Here is a 17,719-nt window from a genome sequence, read left to right on the forward strand (position 1 = left end):
TTCAGGACAACGCGCGACGGCAGGAAAGCAAGCAGCTGCCCCGACGAGTTTGTCGAAGGGCCAAGTCGGCACCTCCCGGTACCAGACGGATCTCACTGGGTTGTGGTACAATGAAACCAGAAATCTCAGGTGTCTCTTTACGGTCAGCACCAACGACTGGCTGTATCGTGTCGCGACTTGGAAACTCAAAACGATGGCCGGTTGGTTAAACAGTAAGCCAATTATTTCCCCCGGCTGAGTTCACACACTAATGGATCTAATGGAAATATATTTACGGATGAAAGTGAAACGGACAAAGGTCGTCCTGTAGCTTTAGAAAAGTATACGGGAATGTTGTTCCGTTTGGAAGGGAAATTATTTTATGATGTAAATAATCGAGAAGAATGCTATACCGAACGATATGATGACTACCGACACAGACAATCGCGACGACACAGATTAACCAACGGGATGTTAAAATATTATGGACCAATTTCATTTCTTTTTATTTTATGTCGTTCTTCGATGGACACATACCAAACAATTACTCAAGACGAAAGCTGTCCTGCTGGTTGTTCACAAAGTGTAATCATAACCCTTACCTAATAATTACTAACTATTGGTGATTTCTATTTCTTAATGTCTTTGTGCAACAAATAACTAACCCAATGTGCAGTCAATCGGCGATCTGCACCCACAAAAAAGCCAACCAAAACCCGGACCAAACAGCCAAAATCGTCCAAGAAAGTGAAATTCATAAGTAAGTATCAAGGATCCTTGTTGTTTGAATATTTTGGCAGAAACCTTTCAATGTTGCTTCCAGAATTTGGCGGACTTCAAAGGAGATATTGTGTTTATTTATTTGTGTTATCGGTCTGGTGTATAGCTGTTTGCGTGGGATTATTTATCCAAAATCTTTCCATCTGGCAATGAACGAGTTTTGCTCGCCGGCTTTTATTTTGCGGGTGATATCAAATCTCCGCTTATTTGAAGCTAAATCTCCTTTCACCACGCTGACGCCTGGCCGTTAGAATGAATACCAACGGAGTTATTATTAACTTTTCCAAATCGAAAGCACTAAATCTCTCGTCCCGCTGGTGTGTGGTGGTGGGTTTTCAGTGAGCCATGCTACTTCGCAACCCGGGACGAAGATAACTCCCCATTCTACCGAAACGAAACGATTCGCCATCGAACGAATTATTGTCACCATCGAACGGCGTTCCCGGTTTCGCCTTCCTTCTCGGGGCACGAGCGCGGCTTAGATTTGTCGAGGCTGAAAATTTAATTTCACGCCATAATTGAATTTTCATATGGTCTTCCTATTTGCACCTATTCGGGCATCGCATGGGACCTAGCTGCGAGTTTCGATAGGGCATATGCAGGCGGAAAGTAAAGCGCGATATCTCACACTGTCCAGGAAGTCCAGGAAAACTCTGTTGAAGTAAGGAAATAATCCTTTCAAAGGGCCCCCCACGGAGGGAACGATTAAAATACGCATAGATATTAAAGGATTCGCGCAACTCCGTGCTATGACATGTTGGTAGATTAATTCCGTATGATCTATGGTTGCATAATCGTGTTCTCTATCAAGGATCATCGGGGAACATGTATTACAGCACCCATGTAAATATTTTACATTAAATATTGGTAGTAGGAGGCGTAGTTATGGCAGTGATAAATCATTATCTTTTAAAACAGCGTAAATTTGATTTGTTTTTACTCAGCATAACATACATTCAGTCAAGTGTAATGAAACATTTGTTTTTTGTTAGAACAGAAAATATAATGCAAGCCAATGGTAATGTTAAGATATCATTACAGTGAATGTTTTATTTTTAAATTAGACAAATCCTACGGTACTAGGAACGTTGATACTTTTTTTATATTTAAACATCCAATTTCAAATAAATGTTCATCTTTATTTTACAATTTCTTAGTATCCTTTGGCCCCATGAAATTTCGTGCTAACTGTAAAACGATATGAACTGGCAAACAAATCAAACACGTTTCTTTCGATACTTCTTCCATAGAAATAACTTAGATTTTATGCTTCTCCAAAATCGCCCTGCACGAATTGATGCTATATTTCCGTGCTCTTTATAGTCTCCACCGAATTGTCGTCGCCGAGTCGCGCGATTTGTCGACGAGCCAAAGCTCTCTGGCTAGCCTAACTACTAGCGAACGAACCAACCTACGACACCGGACCACCAACTAAGAATAGAATTTCCCTCGAAGCGTCTAGCCAACGCGTCTGGTCACGCAATCGGCGAACTGGCAACGTTTCGCTACGCCTGACGTATCCTTGCCGCGGCGACGTTTATCTGATGGGAATCGATATCGCTGGGTTTTTGCCGCTTTTATCGCCCCGACCGGAATCGATGGAGGTTTTGATGCCAATTTATCGATCGGTTTATGCTCATCAGGCTAATCTTAGTCCTTAGTCATTCGAGTTTACACACTTCCAAGTTTGCTCTTAGATATAATTCAATCAACTAGTTTTCAGGCAACAAGAAAGGTTGCCGTATTTCCATGTGTATAACATAACGCTTGTGTCAAACCATTGTAGCAGTATTGTAGACCCTTTTTGCTGAAAACAAGTTGTTACAATTCTATTGAAAGTTTTTTCGTATCTAGTTTTTCTGTAGATAGATCTTCTTCAACAAAAAATAATATCTTTTCAATACAACTTTATCGATAATAATTTGCATTCGTTTCTAGTCAGTCCAAGAAAAAATTAAAGTATCTTCTACAGTTGCAACAATGTTTGAATTTCCTATGTGCAGTTCTGTTTAATTGTTTGCAAACCCCTTCATGCTCGGTTGGAGCCGAACAAAAATTAAATTTAATATTTTTCTGCAATGATCATGAAAAAGGATATCGCAGGAAAGTATAATTTTCAACAGACACGAATGCAAAAATTGGTACAAAAAATAATAGTAGCATTAACCTCCGTTTGTGATAAAAAAGCTAGTATTGTGCACGCGAAAATAAAGTTCTTCAATTTATGTTTTATATTTAAATGAAATGAATCTTCATAAACAAATCGTACAGCAGGAAAAAAACATTAAAACCTTTCATCCTGAAATATTATCTCACTTTTGGTCATCGGACACAGGGGGAAACACACACACACAAATGGTAAATAGCAGAATAAATAATTAACGGCCGGCCAATCGACATTAAACTGAATATGAAATAAGTAATTTAACCTTTTGTGAAGCTATGAGGTTGGGGCGAAACGTTTCATGGACACTTTATTTCAATCAACACATCATAATTGGTGCCTAAATGTCTGTTTTCCCTTTGTGCATACATATGGCGCACTTTCAACGTGAAATGTGTGCTTGTGATTGAATTTTAGCTCCATACCACACGCGGGTCGTTTATAAAAATATGACTTCTAACGAGACTCGGGGGTCAAATCAAAACCGCCTGTGTCAAACTAAACTGTAATTGGATAAATCATGTGATGCGGGGGAAGGATGAAGTACACATTCCGTAGCTTGGCATTAAGTAATTTCCAAGTTTGGGTGCCCCGCCCGTAGCCTGTGTTGAGTTGATGAGTTTACTGAAACAAAAAAATTGGAGTAAAATTGGCCAATTCGACTATAATTGGGCCAGTCGTGGACAGCTGCGCTCTTGGTTCAAATCTTGTGTCCCTGGGGAAGGTTCGCTGCCGACGGAGGGTGAGAGAGTACCGCGAAATATGGTGTACAACCCGATGGAACCATTTTTTTCCCCTTTTCTTATCGTCTTCAAACTGTCAGTCCGAGTGTCAGCCGGGAAAAGTTTCCCCATTTACTCCGTTGCAGCATTAAGCGTCGCAGTATTTGCGTTGGCTGGCTGGCTGTGTGTTCGTGCCTTGCTGCTGTCGTACGGCTGTCCGTTCCGCAGGCTTCTCGATGCTTTAGGAAACGTTGATGAGACAGAAATTAGTATCATGGCCGACGGACGGGGCGTGGTGGACAAACGCGGGTGGAGCTCCAGGAAAGATAAATGCGGCAGCTTATGGCGGTTGTCGCGTATCCTTGCGTCTTCCACGCCACCCAAGGATTCAGTTGGACAAACTGTCCGCCTTTCCATCCACTCGACTCTCTGCCGTATGAGGAAGAAGGTAAACTGTCCGATGTCCTGAGTTAGTTTTCCTTTAATTTTTGTTCTGGTAGTGTGCTATATAATGTGACATCAAGTCGTTGTTTGCTCTCGATCCAGCCCGACGAAAGCTTGGCCTGGCGACCACTCTGTGGCGGGTATGGGAAGAAAAGCAGTAAGTCCAAAATTAAATGGGCCTTAACGTCATCAGCAGTCGGAAAACGGCTCTGAACCGGAGGAAAACACTCGGGCACACAACACCAAGGGTTCATGTTTGTCTGGGTGCTTCCCGCTGAACTTACAAACGACACGAAATGGATGTTAAACATCGGACGGAACCCAGTTTAGATGCTCCCGCTCTTATCGTGCGCCGGTCTTCTGGCCGTTTCCTCCCGAGTGCTGCAAGAGATAGTTTTATGAGGTGCCAGCCATGGACCCGTCGTCGTTGCTGCTCTGATAACCATCGAAAGGTCAGCGCTATGTGACAACCAAGTTAATAAGGATTATATTGAGGTTAGCTGATGATATCCTGAACTAAAGCGCTCCGTAGTTTGCGGGTCATTTAGCATGTTACTGCCGAGCTCTGATCGATTACATTTGGCTAATCGTTTCATTTAAGGTTGCCTGACATTATGCCAATGAAAGTATCCTGGGAAGTGTAGCGATACACTTAAAAGTCGTTTCTGGTATTCATACTATTTTGAACACACAAAAAGTTTACGATGTGAAGAACAATTTACAGTAAGTAAAACGAACCACATTCTTTTTTCTTTAGTCGAGTAAAATCCACCACCGGTAGAAGAATATAGTAGCGACTGCTCGTAGAGGATGTAAATCCTCCAGAAAGCTCCTGACAAGGATAGAAACGGAAACACGGTAAACCAATCCATTCCCGCACCGAGTGACTGACAGGCGAGATTAGAGTTCAAGAAGTAATTTAATTTAATACATGTATATCGGGGGAAAACCTCTCGCTGCTCCTTCTCGATCCGCCAACGGTAAACACTTTGGCGGTGTGCAGATTTGGCCCTTGAGGTGGTGAAGTAGCGCTGAGGACCATTGGGAAACCCCCGCCCCCACTAAGATGTGATAGGATTGCGCGAATATACTCGTGAGAGAGAATGATAGAAAGAGAGCTTCTTGCAGCGGCAGGAAAATGGAAAATCCTTGCCCCAGAATGTCTACCGTTCTGAAGTAACGTTCATTGTTGATGCTTTCAGCGAAAGAATGGAACAGCGAGCGATTCTTGACTGCCGACTGTCTACGGCGGTGGTGATGTTTGGAGGAGCAAAGGAGTTCTTCCACACACAGAAGGATGTGCTGTCTGTCTGTACGTTCATCAGCTCTCCCAGGAGTGCCGAGTGCATTAGGTTAATTTAATTTTTAATCCTTGTTGATTATTGCGCAAGTGGATGGATGTGATGTGGTCTATCGGAGTAGCAATCACCTACAGTATTAAGTGATTTAAATTGAAGTTGGAGACAACCGCATGTTTGTGGCTCTTAAAGACTTTACTATAATGATAGCTTTAATAGAATAATTCATCAAGATTTACATTTCAACAACTAGTGACAGCGACTAGTACCTGAGGGGTTATTCAAGAATTTACATTTCCTTATGAATATCGAAAAATACTATTGTTTGGCTTTTCTCATCAACATAACATGGCCGCAAGTATCGATTCTCGAATTGTCGGTTGCTAGAGTAGTCACATGAAGCATAGCGATAAATGAAAGTAGACTCCTCGACTCCCTTATGCAAATGAGGCGTAAAGCCAATTACTTCGGATGCAGAGAATTTTTAGTTTCTGCTGCATCCCTTGTACAACAGCGAAACCAAATGTCCATTTCTTCCAGCGCCCGTTTGAGATTAATGTCGGTGAAAGCAGTCTCAAACAAGGGAACGCAGTGCCAATTGCTGCGTTTGATGGCCTGTAGCCAAACTCGAAAACGTTGGGGAGAATCGCCTGGTTCAAGGAAGAGGCAACGAGAGAAATACAGGATTAATGATCGGTAGCAGGAATGCGGCTGACTATCGACATGGAAACATGCTTCCATAAAAGTGGTCTTAAAACAAAGCATTTGTTAATTTATTAGTTTCCTTCTCCTCCTGCGGTGGTCCGTTCCTTGGAAGAAGATGCTTACGCCAGATCTAAAGAAGAGAAGGCAGGATCGGTAGCTCATTTCGTATGGTACAAGCGTCCGGCTTTAATTTATATGAAAATTTATTAGGCTATTCCCGGGCGCCCTGCTTGCTCTCCATGGATGGTGGAAAGTTTTGCGACTCTCCCTTCGCTGAAATTCCCTGCTGTGAAGGTAAAAGGTGTCTTCGGACATGAATCTGACGAGTGTTTACATCCCGGTGTCTCCCCTTCGACAGGATTTGTTCTAGACTGTTTTCTTCTTCTCGCGCTCCTCGTTTCTGTTGATTTTCCCGGGAGGTGCCTTCAGGGGGTATTTGCAGAAATCAGTCGAAAGATGACGATGGTTTGCAGCCTCTTCTTCCTGTTGTTCGGTCGCGTTAAACCAATTTCTCTGCGCGAGGCCACCACAGACATCGGGGGGCATGCTCGGTCGGGCTTCAACTTGTTCTTCTACGAAGACGTGGGCCGGCTTGTGAACATAGGCTAACCTTCAACCTCTCGCCTGCGCCAATCGAAATTGTGTCGGCAATTCGATTAAGGGCTCTCCTTGCGCCCTTATTCCATTCCCATTTTTGTTCCTCCCGGCGGCAATGTAACAGACAAGCCCTCTCGATGCTGCTGCTTGTTCTAGTCCTATAATGTTGCACAAATTTTGCCCACATCCATCCGAGACTCGTGTGCGAAAGCTGCCCGGAAGGAAGAAATCTTTTGAAGCCACCATTTGGGGCGGAATCAAATTAGGAGAGAGGCATCCTTTCGATCCTGTATTCATTCGTCTACCCGGATTTTGTGGCAGTTTCTGTATGGCTTCGGGAGGGAGTCGACAACCTTTGGCCAGACTTCCCGATGGTGGCGCAAGAGGCGCTTGTTCTATCTGCCGCCCTTGATGTAAAGGAACTTGTTCCACTGTACGCACTCCAAAACGTAGTTTGTTGCTTCCTCGCAATCTCCAAGGGGTTGCTGGAAAATGGCAGGACATTTCGATATCTGTTACTAGCGCCGTTCTGTAGTGAATCGACACACATTTAGATATCGTCGGAAGAAAGAGGTTTTCCGTTTGTTATTCCCACCCCACCCCCTCACCAACCCCGCGGAAGCGGTTTGGTCGTTTCAATAGAGGCAAACATTTCCCTCGGAGAAATGTTTTGGGCCTGGGGAAAGTGTAAAGTAAAGACATCGGCCGGAAAGTGTCATAGGAACGAAGCTCTCGACCAAGTGACACGCAAACAAATAAACATAATCTTTATGACAGGGTGTGAACCCTACGGAAGACCAGATGCCGTCGGGTTATATTACAACTCGCCCTCTCCAGACGCCCTAGTTTTCGTGGCAATCCTTTTAAGGTGATATCCAAATTTCTCACTTTCTTCGATATTTTATCAGATTTTTTGATTTTGAATATTTTCAAGATTACTCATGATGATTTCATGGATTGAAAATAAGACGATAGCCGTAAATTGGAACTAAAACACTTTTCAACAACTCATCAAAGTTCCATTGAGATCATCATCTCCCTTAATTGCTTCACCTGAACAACTCCCCGGGAAGATTAATCAATAATTCAAAGATAGTCCTCCTCGAAATCCACACGTGGTGGGTTTTCCATTCCGACCGGAAACTTCCGCTTCCGGTGTGTGCTCTTAATTGATACCTATCCGGCGGAACGTTTGGCACCGGCAGAATAGACTCATTAGGGCCATGTAGCGTGACCGAAAAATCCCTGGCGAGAATTTACGAAACCAATTTTGCGTAAAAATTAATTCGACGCTATATTGTTGTCTGCCTGCCTGCCTGCCCCCCTTCTCGATTTTCTTGGGCAAAACATCCGTGTTGATCTGACACCGTTGGCGAACGACCTAATAATCATTACTTAGAGAATTTTAGAGCCTCTTGTGCCGGTGGAAAAGGTGAAGTGGGGTTGTGCGACATGTAAAATACATAAAATTTATTACTCACCTACCCTCTGGCACCCTCTGTTTGTGCTCTCTGCAAACAGTTTCCTCCGCTTGTCTCGTCCTTCGGTTTAATGTAATGAAACCTCCGGTTTTGCAGGCGACGGGCGAAAGCGTCGCATTATCATGTTTTTGCTACCTTCCTTTTTAAAGGGCGCGCAAGAGTTTTGTTTGCGTAAAAACCGAGGACGGAGGGAGAACAACCTCAAGTTTTATCGGATAATCTTGTGTGCGCGCCCAACCTCTGCAAAAGTTTCTTCCCCGTGCCCTCACGTAACCGGAGACAATGGAGGTGACAAAAACCTCTCGCAACGGAACATTACGCACTTCATGCGAGGGTTGGGCGGGCGTACATTTTTTTTTCGAGTCCGTATCCTTCCTTCCCTGAGGTTGTCTAATGAAGAAATTGAAATGTCTTTCACTTTTTCTTCGTTCCGCATTCCGCAAGATTGTTTGCCATCAGAGTCTGTCTGCCGGAGCAAGAAAAGGTTACATCGTGCGAGTTTGATAAGACATTACCTCCAGACGGAAAAATCGTTCTCGGCTTTGACGGTTTTTGCTAGAGTCATGTTTTGTGACTCTTTGCATACAGGACAGACAGGCTGGAAAACTCTTTTGCTCTGCAGCGATGGATGTAATGCCCTAATTAACTAAAGTAGGTTTCCTTTCTTGCTGCTAACTTGTTTTAATCCTATTCTCTCTCCGGATAGGCTAGCATTAAGTGAGAAGTTGTTATGAATGAATGAAAAAGTTTGTTATAAAATGTGAATGGCAAGTAGTGACACAATAAATTATATGTTAATTTAAAAGCCATTGTAGATAACTTTGTTGCAAAATAACATTTTATTAATTCGTTTATTTAAAGAGTTATGGTTTTAAGAAATTAGTGTACAATTTTTTTTATCGTTCCGTTGCTTTTTCAGAGCGCTCGTTTTGGGATCCTTCATTCACTTAACAAAATGTAATACCATATTTTTTCTACGCCCCTCAAAGCACGGAAAGTTTTGGCTTTAAATGAAACCGCAGTGAAAATTTTGACTGCTCAATCATCGACCGATAAAATAATTTTACTACCAGTACATTTTAAAGCCCTTTTTTGTGTGTCTGCGCGCCATTACAAGGAGGAGTCTAGAAAACCTTCCGAATGCCCAGGGTCGTCCTGTGTTGTGGGCACAGCAATTCATTCCGGTGTTATCCTCAACGACAGCACCAGTAAAACCTCTTATTTTCCCCGTTCTTTCGTCTGCGGGGGAAGTATTTTAGTTGTCCTGGTACATCCACCACATCCAGCCCCGTACCGTGGACGATGCCATTGGGACTCTTTTCTCCCCTTTTTTAAGGATTGTGCCCCAAAGGGTAGCGTTTTCCATGCACTCTGTAAGGAATGGAACCAACAGCCCCGTCGGTTTTTCGTTTTTTCGGGGCCTTCTACACTTTCCCAGCGGCGTAACATTTACGAGCGTAAAACGCTGGCGTCCCGTTGTGTGAGGGCTTACAATTTGTACAAATTCGAAAGCATCCCCATGGAGTAGGCAGTTGTTGTTTGGCAGCATTCGGCTTTGCAGTGTCTGCGTGCAAGGAAATTTTCCAAACACTCCTACCAAAGCGCTCTGTCGTCCGCCCAAAGCGCGTCGGGTTGGTGAGCAAAAACATTATATTTGAGCTTTGTTTCTGGTCCAGACTATGTTGCGCTTCCCTTTTCCGTCTCTTTTAAGTAAAGAAATGATACTGAAAACTCTGGATGGTACAGTAATGTTTTTTGTTTTGTTTTTGCTATAGAATTGTGGGCGTGCGAGGAGATGGCACAAAATCTGGCCCCAGACACGACGGTAAGACGAGCAAAAAGGAAATCATCTCACGTTTTCCGCTCATCTTCAGCTCGTCTGCTTTCTTGCCTTTTCCCTCGTCACTCTGCGCAACTGTGCAAGTGAAACCGTTTGCTGTGGATGAGGTTTTTATTATTTAATGAAAAGTCTATTGCTATTTTCTGCCCGTTTTATGATTGTGCGCCCGTCATATACACAAGGGTCGGCCGAACCGGGGCCAAAACTCCAGACGCTTGGTTGGTTGTGTTCGTCTGAACGGGCCGCCCGGAGAAGAACTACTCCTAGTTATTTTATGCGCACAGTTTGTGTTTTTCCTTCATTTACTATTTTACCTGTTTTGCTACACAGAAGAAGCAACTCACACACACACGCCATCGGTCGGAAAGCAGATGGTATTAGATGCGCGCAGTCTCGTAGGGCTATGACGACCGTCCGGCGGAAGCGGAACCGGAACCGGATCCGGAACGTGGAGCGCGCGCAGACCCTTATCGCCCGTTAGAGAAGCTACTTTTGCGGATTTAATTGCTTCCACAAGGAGGGAAGCTGCTTTCAGCTATAAAGCGCTCTGGAATTCGCTGAACTGATTGTGCTAAAAATGAAGCCAGAGAGTGTCGGAGCAAACAAAAGCACAGAGTCGCCGGGCTTTTGGCTTTGAGCGGGTGAAGAAGCTACTCGTCCAGACATATCCATCCCGAGCGCAGCTTCAGCATCAACAACGGAGGGAAAACGCCTGGCAACTGTTTGGAGCACACCCGACGGTTGCAAGCGCAAGATTTAAAACAAATTAATCAACAAAGCGCGCTGTGAATACTGTTGAACGCGCGATTCTGTCTGGAATGCTGGTGGAGCACTGATTATTTAAGTGTGGGGAGGGAAAGTGTCCCGCCCCGAAGGGAGAAATGGAAGTGAAAAATAATTCGTCCGAACTGACGTTGATTGATGGTTTGCTGCGAACGGCTGCTGCCTGCACCCCCGCTTATGGTTGTAGTAATACAATCACACGCCACCCGCCACTGGATTAGTGTAATTGCTTGTGCTGCGCACTGATTGACGCGTGGAAATTTAAATCGTGCAGAAAACTGCCACTGTGACTCGTCGGATTTGTTTCGTGACGAGAGGAGAAAATATTTTGGATAACGGATTCGTTATTTATATTTGTACTGGAACTCGGTTTTTATTTATAGAATCTCTTATCGATTTCGGTATAGCAAATGGATCATTCGGATATTGCACAGCTTTTTGTGTCGCTGTTGTTGACGAGTCGATTTTCCATGTTGTACGTACAATTAATTGATATAACACTCTGCGAACTGATCTGGATGGATAACGTTCTTTAGTTTTGTTTTTACTAACCACGCTAAACTATTTCTTCATTTCTTTTTAGCTGTTGATTTAAACAAAAATTAACTGAAGCATTCACCTGGGGAATGAAGATATTGGATGCCTGAAAATAATTCCTATTTGAAAATGATGGTGCTCAAGGTGAAGAATGTATGAATTCTGGAACGCGGTTTTCTTCCTTTCGTCGTTACCTTTTTGCCCACGTACCTTTCGTACCGGGTAGGATACGCAGCCCGACCAAAGCCCCCACAGTGCTTTATTTCCTCTCCAGCAATGCGTCTGGCGGCGTATCGATGGCATCCAACATCTCGTTGGAGTAGAACCTCAAGGATACCTCCCGACTGAGGCAAAACACGCTATGTATCCGTAATCTTTTATTATTACTACACCCGGTTCCGTCGGGTGTGCGACACGTGGATCGCTATCATTATCGTTAACATGGTCTCCAATGTTTCTTATTCCTTCTTCGGTTTATCACCGGCGTAACATGAAGAAGACGACGAGCATCATGAAAAAAAGAACAAACACGTGTATGCGTGTGGGCGTTGGCACATATGTCGCGCCCTAATTCAACCATATTCGATGCCAAAAAGCAATCTTGTATCCAGACACGCAAAGATGCTACGGCTTTTCCGTGTCTCCATCTTTTCGGCGTCGGCTTCTAGCCGATTAGGTAGTATCATCTTGAACCTTTCCCCGGTTGGTAGACGGCGTCGTCACCACGTTCCTCCTGTGGCTCGAGAGGAGCTTACTGCTTGGCCTCGCTTCGATGGTGGAACCATCGGCTTGGCTGCTGCGAAATTGCCATGACACCCGAACCCCCAGTCGCGGTCCAATCATGGGGAGGCGTGGAAAATCGATATTTTTTTTTCTCAATCCTACGTATCTATTTTCCACCTCTGGTCGGTGGAAGTTCCGGTTTTATTTTTCGTATCCTCCAATGGGAGAATCTATCACCAAGGATTTTCGACGTGCGTGCAGGGTTTCGAGGGATGAATTATGGCGAAACAGAGAAGAGCTATAAATAAGTGGAAGAGACGACATAACGTTATCAACTTTTGCCCATTTCAAGGTAAAACTTTTCAGACTATACAGGTGTTAATTGCAAAAGAAATGTTCAAAAGAAGTTTTATCGGGATTGAGCAATCCCATACACTTATATCATTGGAAAGTAACAGTACATTCGTAGAACATAGTGCAAACGAAATGGACTGCAAATTCGACCCAAAACTTACATCTCCTCTCAATATCGATGGAGAAAACGAGACCGTCAATGATTATTTCCGTGCTGCATGTGATCGCTGAGGTTTACACACTTGTCGTGTTATGTGGCAACATAATCGTAAATTGAGATAAACTCACCCTGGAGACCCATTTTCCTTCACAGTAAGGACGTTCTGACGCATAGTTTCGAGAACCGATTAAACTGTAGCACCACAACAATATTCTTAAACGGTTAAGGGTAAACCATCATCCCCCCCAACAAATCCAAGGCGAAAGACGACTCGTCGTGAACAGAGGGATGGAATGAATTGCGATAGTTCATCTATTCTGAAACTGTAAACCGTGTCATTCGCCGGCCCGAGGCATTGTGGCAACCCTCGAAAGGATCATCTTCTCCTCCACCACCCCCGGTGCCGTATAATGACTTGATTTATAGCAATACGTCAAAGTTGCCCGAACGGAACCGAATGTCAGCGGAAAGTCGACATGGCCAATGATCGTTCACTCGATTAGGCTTCTGTTCTGACAAAGTGCCTCCGTTTAAGAAAGGAGACGAAGCAGAAGCTAGGTGGTGGTGGGGGTAAGACGTTTCGTTTAGAACGAAATGAAATTGACTCGGTAAGCTAAATTTACTCACCAATTTGGATGTTCTTTCATACGACCCCGTGTGAGTGGAGGGGGTCTTGCTCGGCGAATCGGCGAAGGGTTTCGGAAGCCAAAACAAGAACAAAATATAAACCGCAAAGTACACAACAAAACCCCTTGTCCAACCTATCGAATTACGGCGCTGTGCTGTACTTCTGGTTTGCGTTTTTGGTTTGGGTCGATTTTCTGGCCGCCTTTCTCACGTTACATTGAGCATCGATCGGGCCGCTCCGTCGGTGTGACGGTTTTACATTCCTTTTATTTAGCTTGGAAAATATTTTTCCAACTCCTTGCCCTTTTTTTTGTTTTTGTTCACGACCCGGGTTTTATTGATGGGTCCTTTGGTCGTCGTCCTCGCGTATCCCTGACAAGGCAAAAGGTGTCGAACCAACAGCAGCAGCAAACTGAATTTCGTCATCGCTTCGCTCGTGTTCACAAGATCATGCTTTGTTGGGTGGTTGGCCGGCAGGAGAAGTTGCTGAAGACACAAAAAAAAAGAAACAGTGAGCTGGAGCTTCTGCTGAAAAGCGCGCGGGGGTACTTTTGGGTCGCACAAATATTTGACTAACGATGACAGGCGGAGGGAAAGGGAAGTTGCGAATAAATAATGCATAACCCGTCGTGTCGCTGCGGGCTCGGGCAAATATGCTGTCCACCGAATCGCCGGGGCGCAGTGTCGATCGATACATTACCGGGATGCGACGAGAACTACCCGGCGGCATGTCACCCTGAAGGAGTTCATTTTAAGTTAAGCCCCCACGCTTGAGACGTTGTTTTAAAATAAATATATAATATGATCATCTAACTTTTTTGTGCTTCTTCTTCTTCTTCGTCCCTTTCCAGCTACTGAAATCCGTTGCCAGGAGAAGTCGAAGGGTGGCCTGTGCTACGAAGTGATCCTGGCCGAGCCGGCCGTGAACGTGGCGCTGCCGAAGATACCGCCCGCGCCGGGCAAGAACGTGTCGGCCGAGGAGATCGAGGAGAAGCTGAAGGCCGCGGAGGAGCGCCGGCTGTCGCTCGAGGCGAAGAAGATGGCGGACTGGTCGGCCAAGATGGCCAAGATCGAGGAGGCGAGCCGCAAGAAGGACGAGCTGGACAAGGAGTTCAAGACGCACGCCAAGGAGGTGCTGCACACCAAGATGGAGCAGTACGAGGAAAAGCGGGAACAGCAGATTACGGAAATCAAAGAGAAGCTAAAGGTAGGTTGATGATGGTCCAGATTAACTAGGCTCCGATTGTCCAATGGCGATGGCTTTCTGATTGCCGCTTGCTGACCACCACTTAAGATCCTAACCAAAGATCCGACCGTTTATAGATGAAATCATCTTTGTGCTGTTTATCCAATTTTCAGATGCACGCTGCCGATATCGAAAAAACACGACAGAGCTTGGAGCAGCAGAAGGTCGAGGAGCTGCAGAAACATCTGGAGGAAAAGCTGCGAAACGCTGCCTCGCTGCGCGATGATAACATCAAGAAAATTCTCGACAGACTAAAGGAGCACGTACGTATCTTTCTTCGCCATGCGCACAGAGAGAGAGACCATCTCGTGTGACGAGTCCTGCAATGGTCCTTTTCCCCTCGGAATGCCAATGCCAGTTTGGAATCAATCAAGCTTGTATTTCTCAATCATTTCGGGGTTTCACCGGATCACGAGATCAGCACTGCCAGCAAACGGCAATGTAGATCCAAACCCCCTGACACCCTAAAGTACTCGTATTATTAATGCATTTCACTAAAAAGTCTTGGTTGATTGGCATGTATTTCCTCCGCGAGTGTGTGTGTGTTTTACCTCTGTTGGTTGTTAATTTATTGTTTCATTCTTCCTTGTCTCGTTTTTTATGTTTGTTTTCTCCTTTTTCCTTTTCTATTTCATGTAATACGTTCTCAACACGATGCTACAAAACCAATGCACCAATTCGGCACACCTCTCGTCACACCTGCCTGCCCGCCTGTCCCTTCTGTACGTACACATACACCACCACAACGACACTCGTACTCACGCCTGTCGGCAAACGTTCAACTATTGTCGATCCTGCACGTCACTTCCCCCGGGCTCGGATCGCATCCTTCGTGTGCCGCGATGAAATCAATACACACTGTACTCTCGCTGTTCGCATAAATTATCACGGACCCACACACACATCGTCGACATCGTCGATCGGGGGACGGCGTGTTTGCCCACTTCATAACTCATCGCTCGGTGGACAATATCATCTCCATTCCGTCATCATTATCTTCTTCATCATCCGTCGTTCGCCGGACACTATACTTTATCAAACCACCGGATAATCATTATCCGGCTGACCCGAAAATTATCACCCGACGAACCTTTATCGGCCTGGGGCGGGCATTTTTCACAATCGAAAAATTAATCTTTCTTTATCGGGGATGGTTGATTGGTTTTTCCTACCGCACACCGTAACTCCTCCCTCGGCCGGAAATCGATTGTGCTCCTCCGACCACTGAATGTTGGCCCTTTTGGTATCCGGATGGATGTTTTCATTCTACTTTACCTATTGACCCCATCTCCTCTTGTCCTATTGATGCTGTGAAAAATCAATCTTACTATTATGTTATGTTTACCAAACGGTCGTTTCGTCGGTAAACGACGTTTGTTTGTTCGGTGGGAATCTATGTTTTCATTTGGTGGATTTTCGGACATCATGGACGCGCACTGCCGTTTCGTTTATCACGTATCGTGCGCGTGTTCCGTTTGAAATGTCCTTGCGTTTGTTCAATACTCATCCTCTCATGTTTGTCACTATATTCTACCATGCGCCATTGCGGCACGTCCTGTTGGTCACGTTTGTTTTGTATGTGTTTTTTTTTTTTGCACTACTTACATTGCCTATTTGACCTTTTCCCCTTTACGGTTTTGGTATTTCCTTTTCTCTCTGTTGTGCTTAATTAATTGACGAATTCTTCTATCCTTTTGTCGCTCTTCTATTACACATGATTGAAACGTACTATTGTTTCATTCGGCGTCGGCGGGGGTGTATCTGTTGACAATTTGGACGATATTTTCCGGGAATACATCTCATCAATTTCATCACCATCCACAATCAACATCAACACCTCCATCGTCATGATTATCATCTACACGACACATTTTCCCACACACCGTTATTCTATCGCCTTCCGACGTGTGCCACGGGTCTACATGGAAAACCTACACGCGCTCTGTCCGGTTTTTCCTTTTTCACAACCATCACCAACACCAACAACAATCATCATCACCACAGAACACAGATAAGTTGAATGAGGTACGCGCCACCGTCGACCAGATCGAGGCGCTAAAGACCACCGAAAAGACGCGCATCATCGAAAACAAGCTGTCCACCGCCGAGCAGAACCGCGAAAAGGAGCTGCAGAAGAAATTGGAAAACATTCGCAAGCACGTAGGTTTTTCCCTTCTTTTCTCTTCGTATCTAAGCTTCCCCGACACGACACCCATCCGTTAACCGTTTGTTTTGGCCGTTATTTTGTTTAACTATCTTTTATTTCAATCATGTTCAGTTCTATTAACCTATAGTTTTCAGCAAGCAAATTGAATGTTACGCTCCATTAAGGTTTCGTTGCTGATAGCAGTATTCGCTTTTTGCTTCGATGGTGGCACCAACCGCTGGCTGGAAACTGGTTTTCGACAAAGGGAAATATTGAAGCGCCAAGTTCAGCAGCGCAAACCGCCTTAATTACTTGCCTTCCTCGATGGTCGTCAACAAATTCCGTTGTTTTCCGGAACAAAAGCTTTGCATATCTCTTGTTCGCTGCACCGCGACATTTATCTTCCCATTTATTTATTCGTTTCATCTTTTCTATCAACGTTGTGACTGCTTTTAATTAAAGGACTCTGGCCTTCGTTGATCACAATGGCAGACATGGTGCACAAACAGGATCATTTTCTTTTTATTTCCAAAGAGCAATGAATTTGTGTTAAAAATAATGGCGTATTTATATTAGAATAGATTCTCATGTATACAATGATTTTTTTACATTAAACATGATAAAATGCGTACAGGGGATTAGAAAAACATGGTAAATTTGCCGCCTAAATGCTGATTTAACACGTTAAGCGCTACGCGCAAATTGTACTACTTCCCGATCTGCCAGCGATTCGTAGAAACGCCGGCCTACCCAACGGGCTTTGTCGGCCCGAGCAGACCGACGCCGGCTTACGGGGAAGAACACTGTCGGCCCCATGGGGCCGACGTAGCGCTTAACGTGTTGACCCCCTTCATTCAGGTCTTATCAGGCCTTTGCATAGTTGTTATTTTTTCCCTTATATAAACTCGGGATTAAAAAAAACTTACGCTTAAACAAACTTGCTAAGTCACATGTGTTTTTATATGCTCGTTCTGTTTCCCGATTGTTTCTTACAGGAACGACGTGCGGAGCTGGTCCGTCAGAACAAGGCGGCCCTGGCGCAAAAGACCGACGTCACGGCATCATCCGGTTAAAGAGGAAGATGGAGGAGCTAACGGGCGAGAAGAGTTCTGTACGGACGGGATCTAGTGTGG

General features: G+C 44.7%; 1 protein-coding gene across 2 annotated transcripts in view; it reads left to right on the top strand.

Annotated features, from left to right (window-relative positions):
- Positions 1-17,719, top strand: part of LOC131284959 (stathmin) — a 32,555-nt gene extending 14,836 nt beyond the window's left edge. Inside the window, exons 2-6 of one of the 2 annotated variants that reach the window (XM_058313819.1) lie at positions 656-739; positions 14,046-14,401; positions 14,554-14,703; positions 16,445-16,600; positions 17,582-17,719. In XM_058313819.1, the coding sequence (XP_058169802.1) occupies positions 656-739; positions 14,046-14,401; positions 14,554-14,703; positions 16,445-16,600; positions 17,582-17,659 (824 nt within the window). In that variant the 3' untranslated portion in view covers positions 17,660-17,719. The remainder of the gene's footprint in view (positions 1-655; positions 740-14,045; positions 14,402-14,553; positions 14,704-16,444; positions 16,601-17,581) is intronic. The other variant, XM_058313827.1, reaches the window with a different exon arrangement.

The sequence above is a fragment of the Anopheles ziemanni genome, chromosome 2, assembly GCF_943734765.1.
Source record: "Anopheles ziemanni chromosome 2, idAnoZiCoDA_A2_x.2, whole genome shotgun sequence".
In the NCBI taxonomy this organism is placed as follows: Eukaryota; Metazoa; Arthropoda; class Insecta; order Diptera; family Culicidae; genus Anopheles; species Anopheles ziemanni.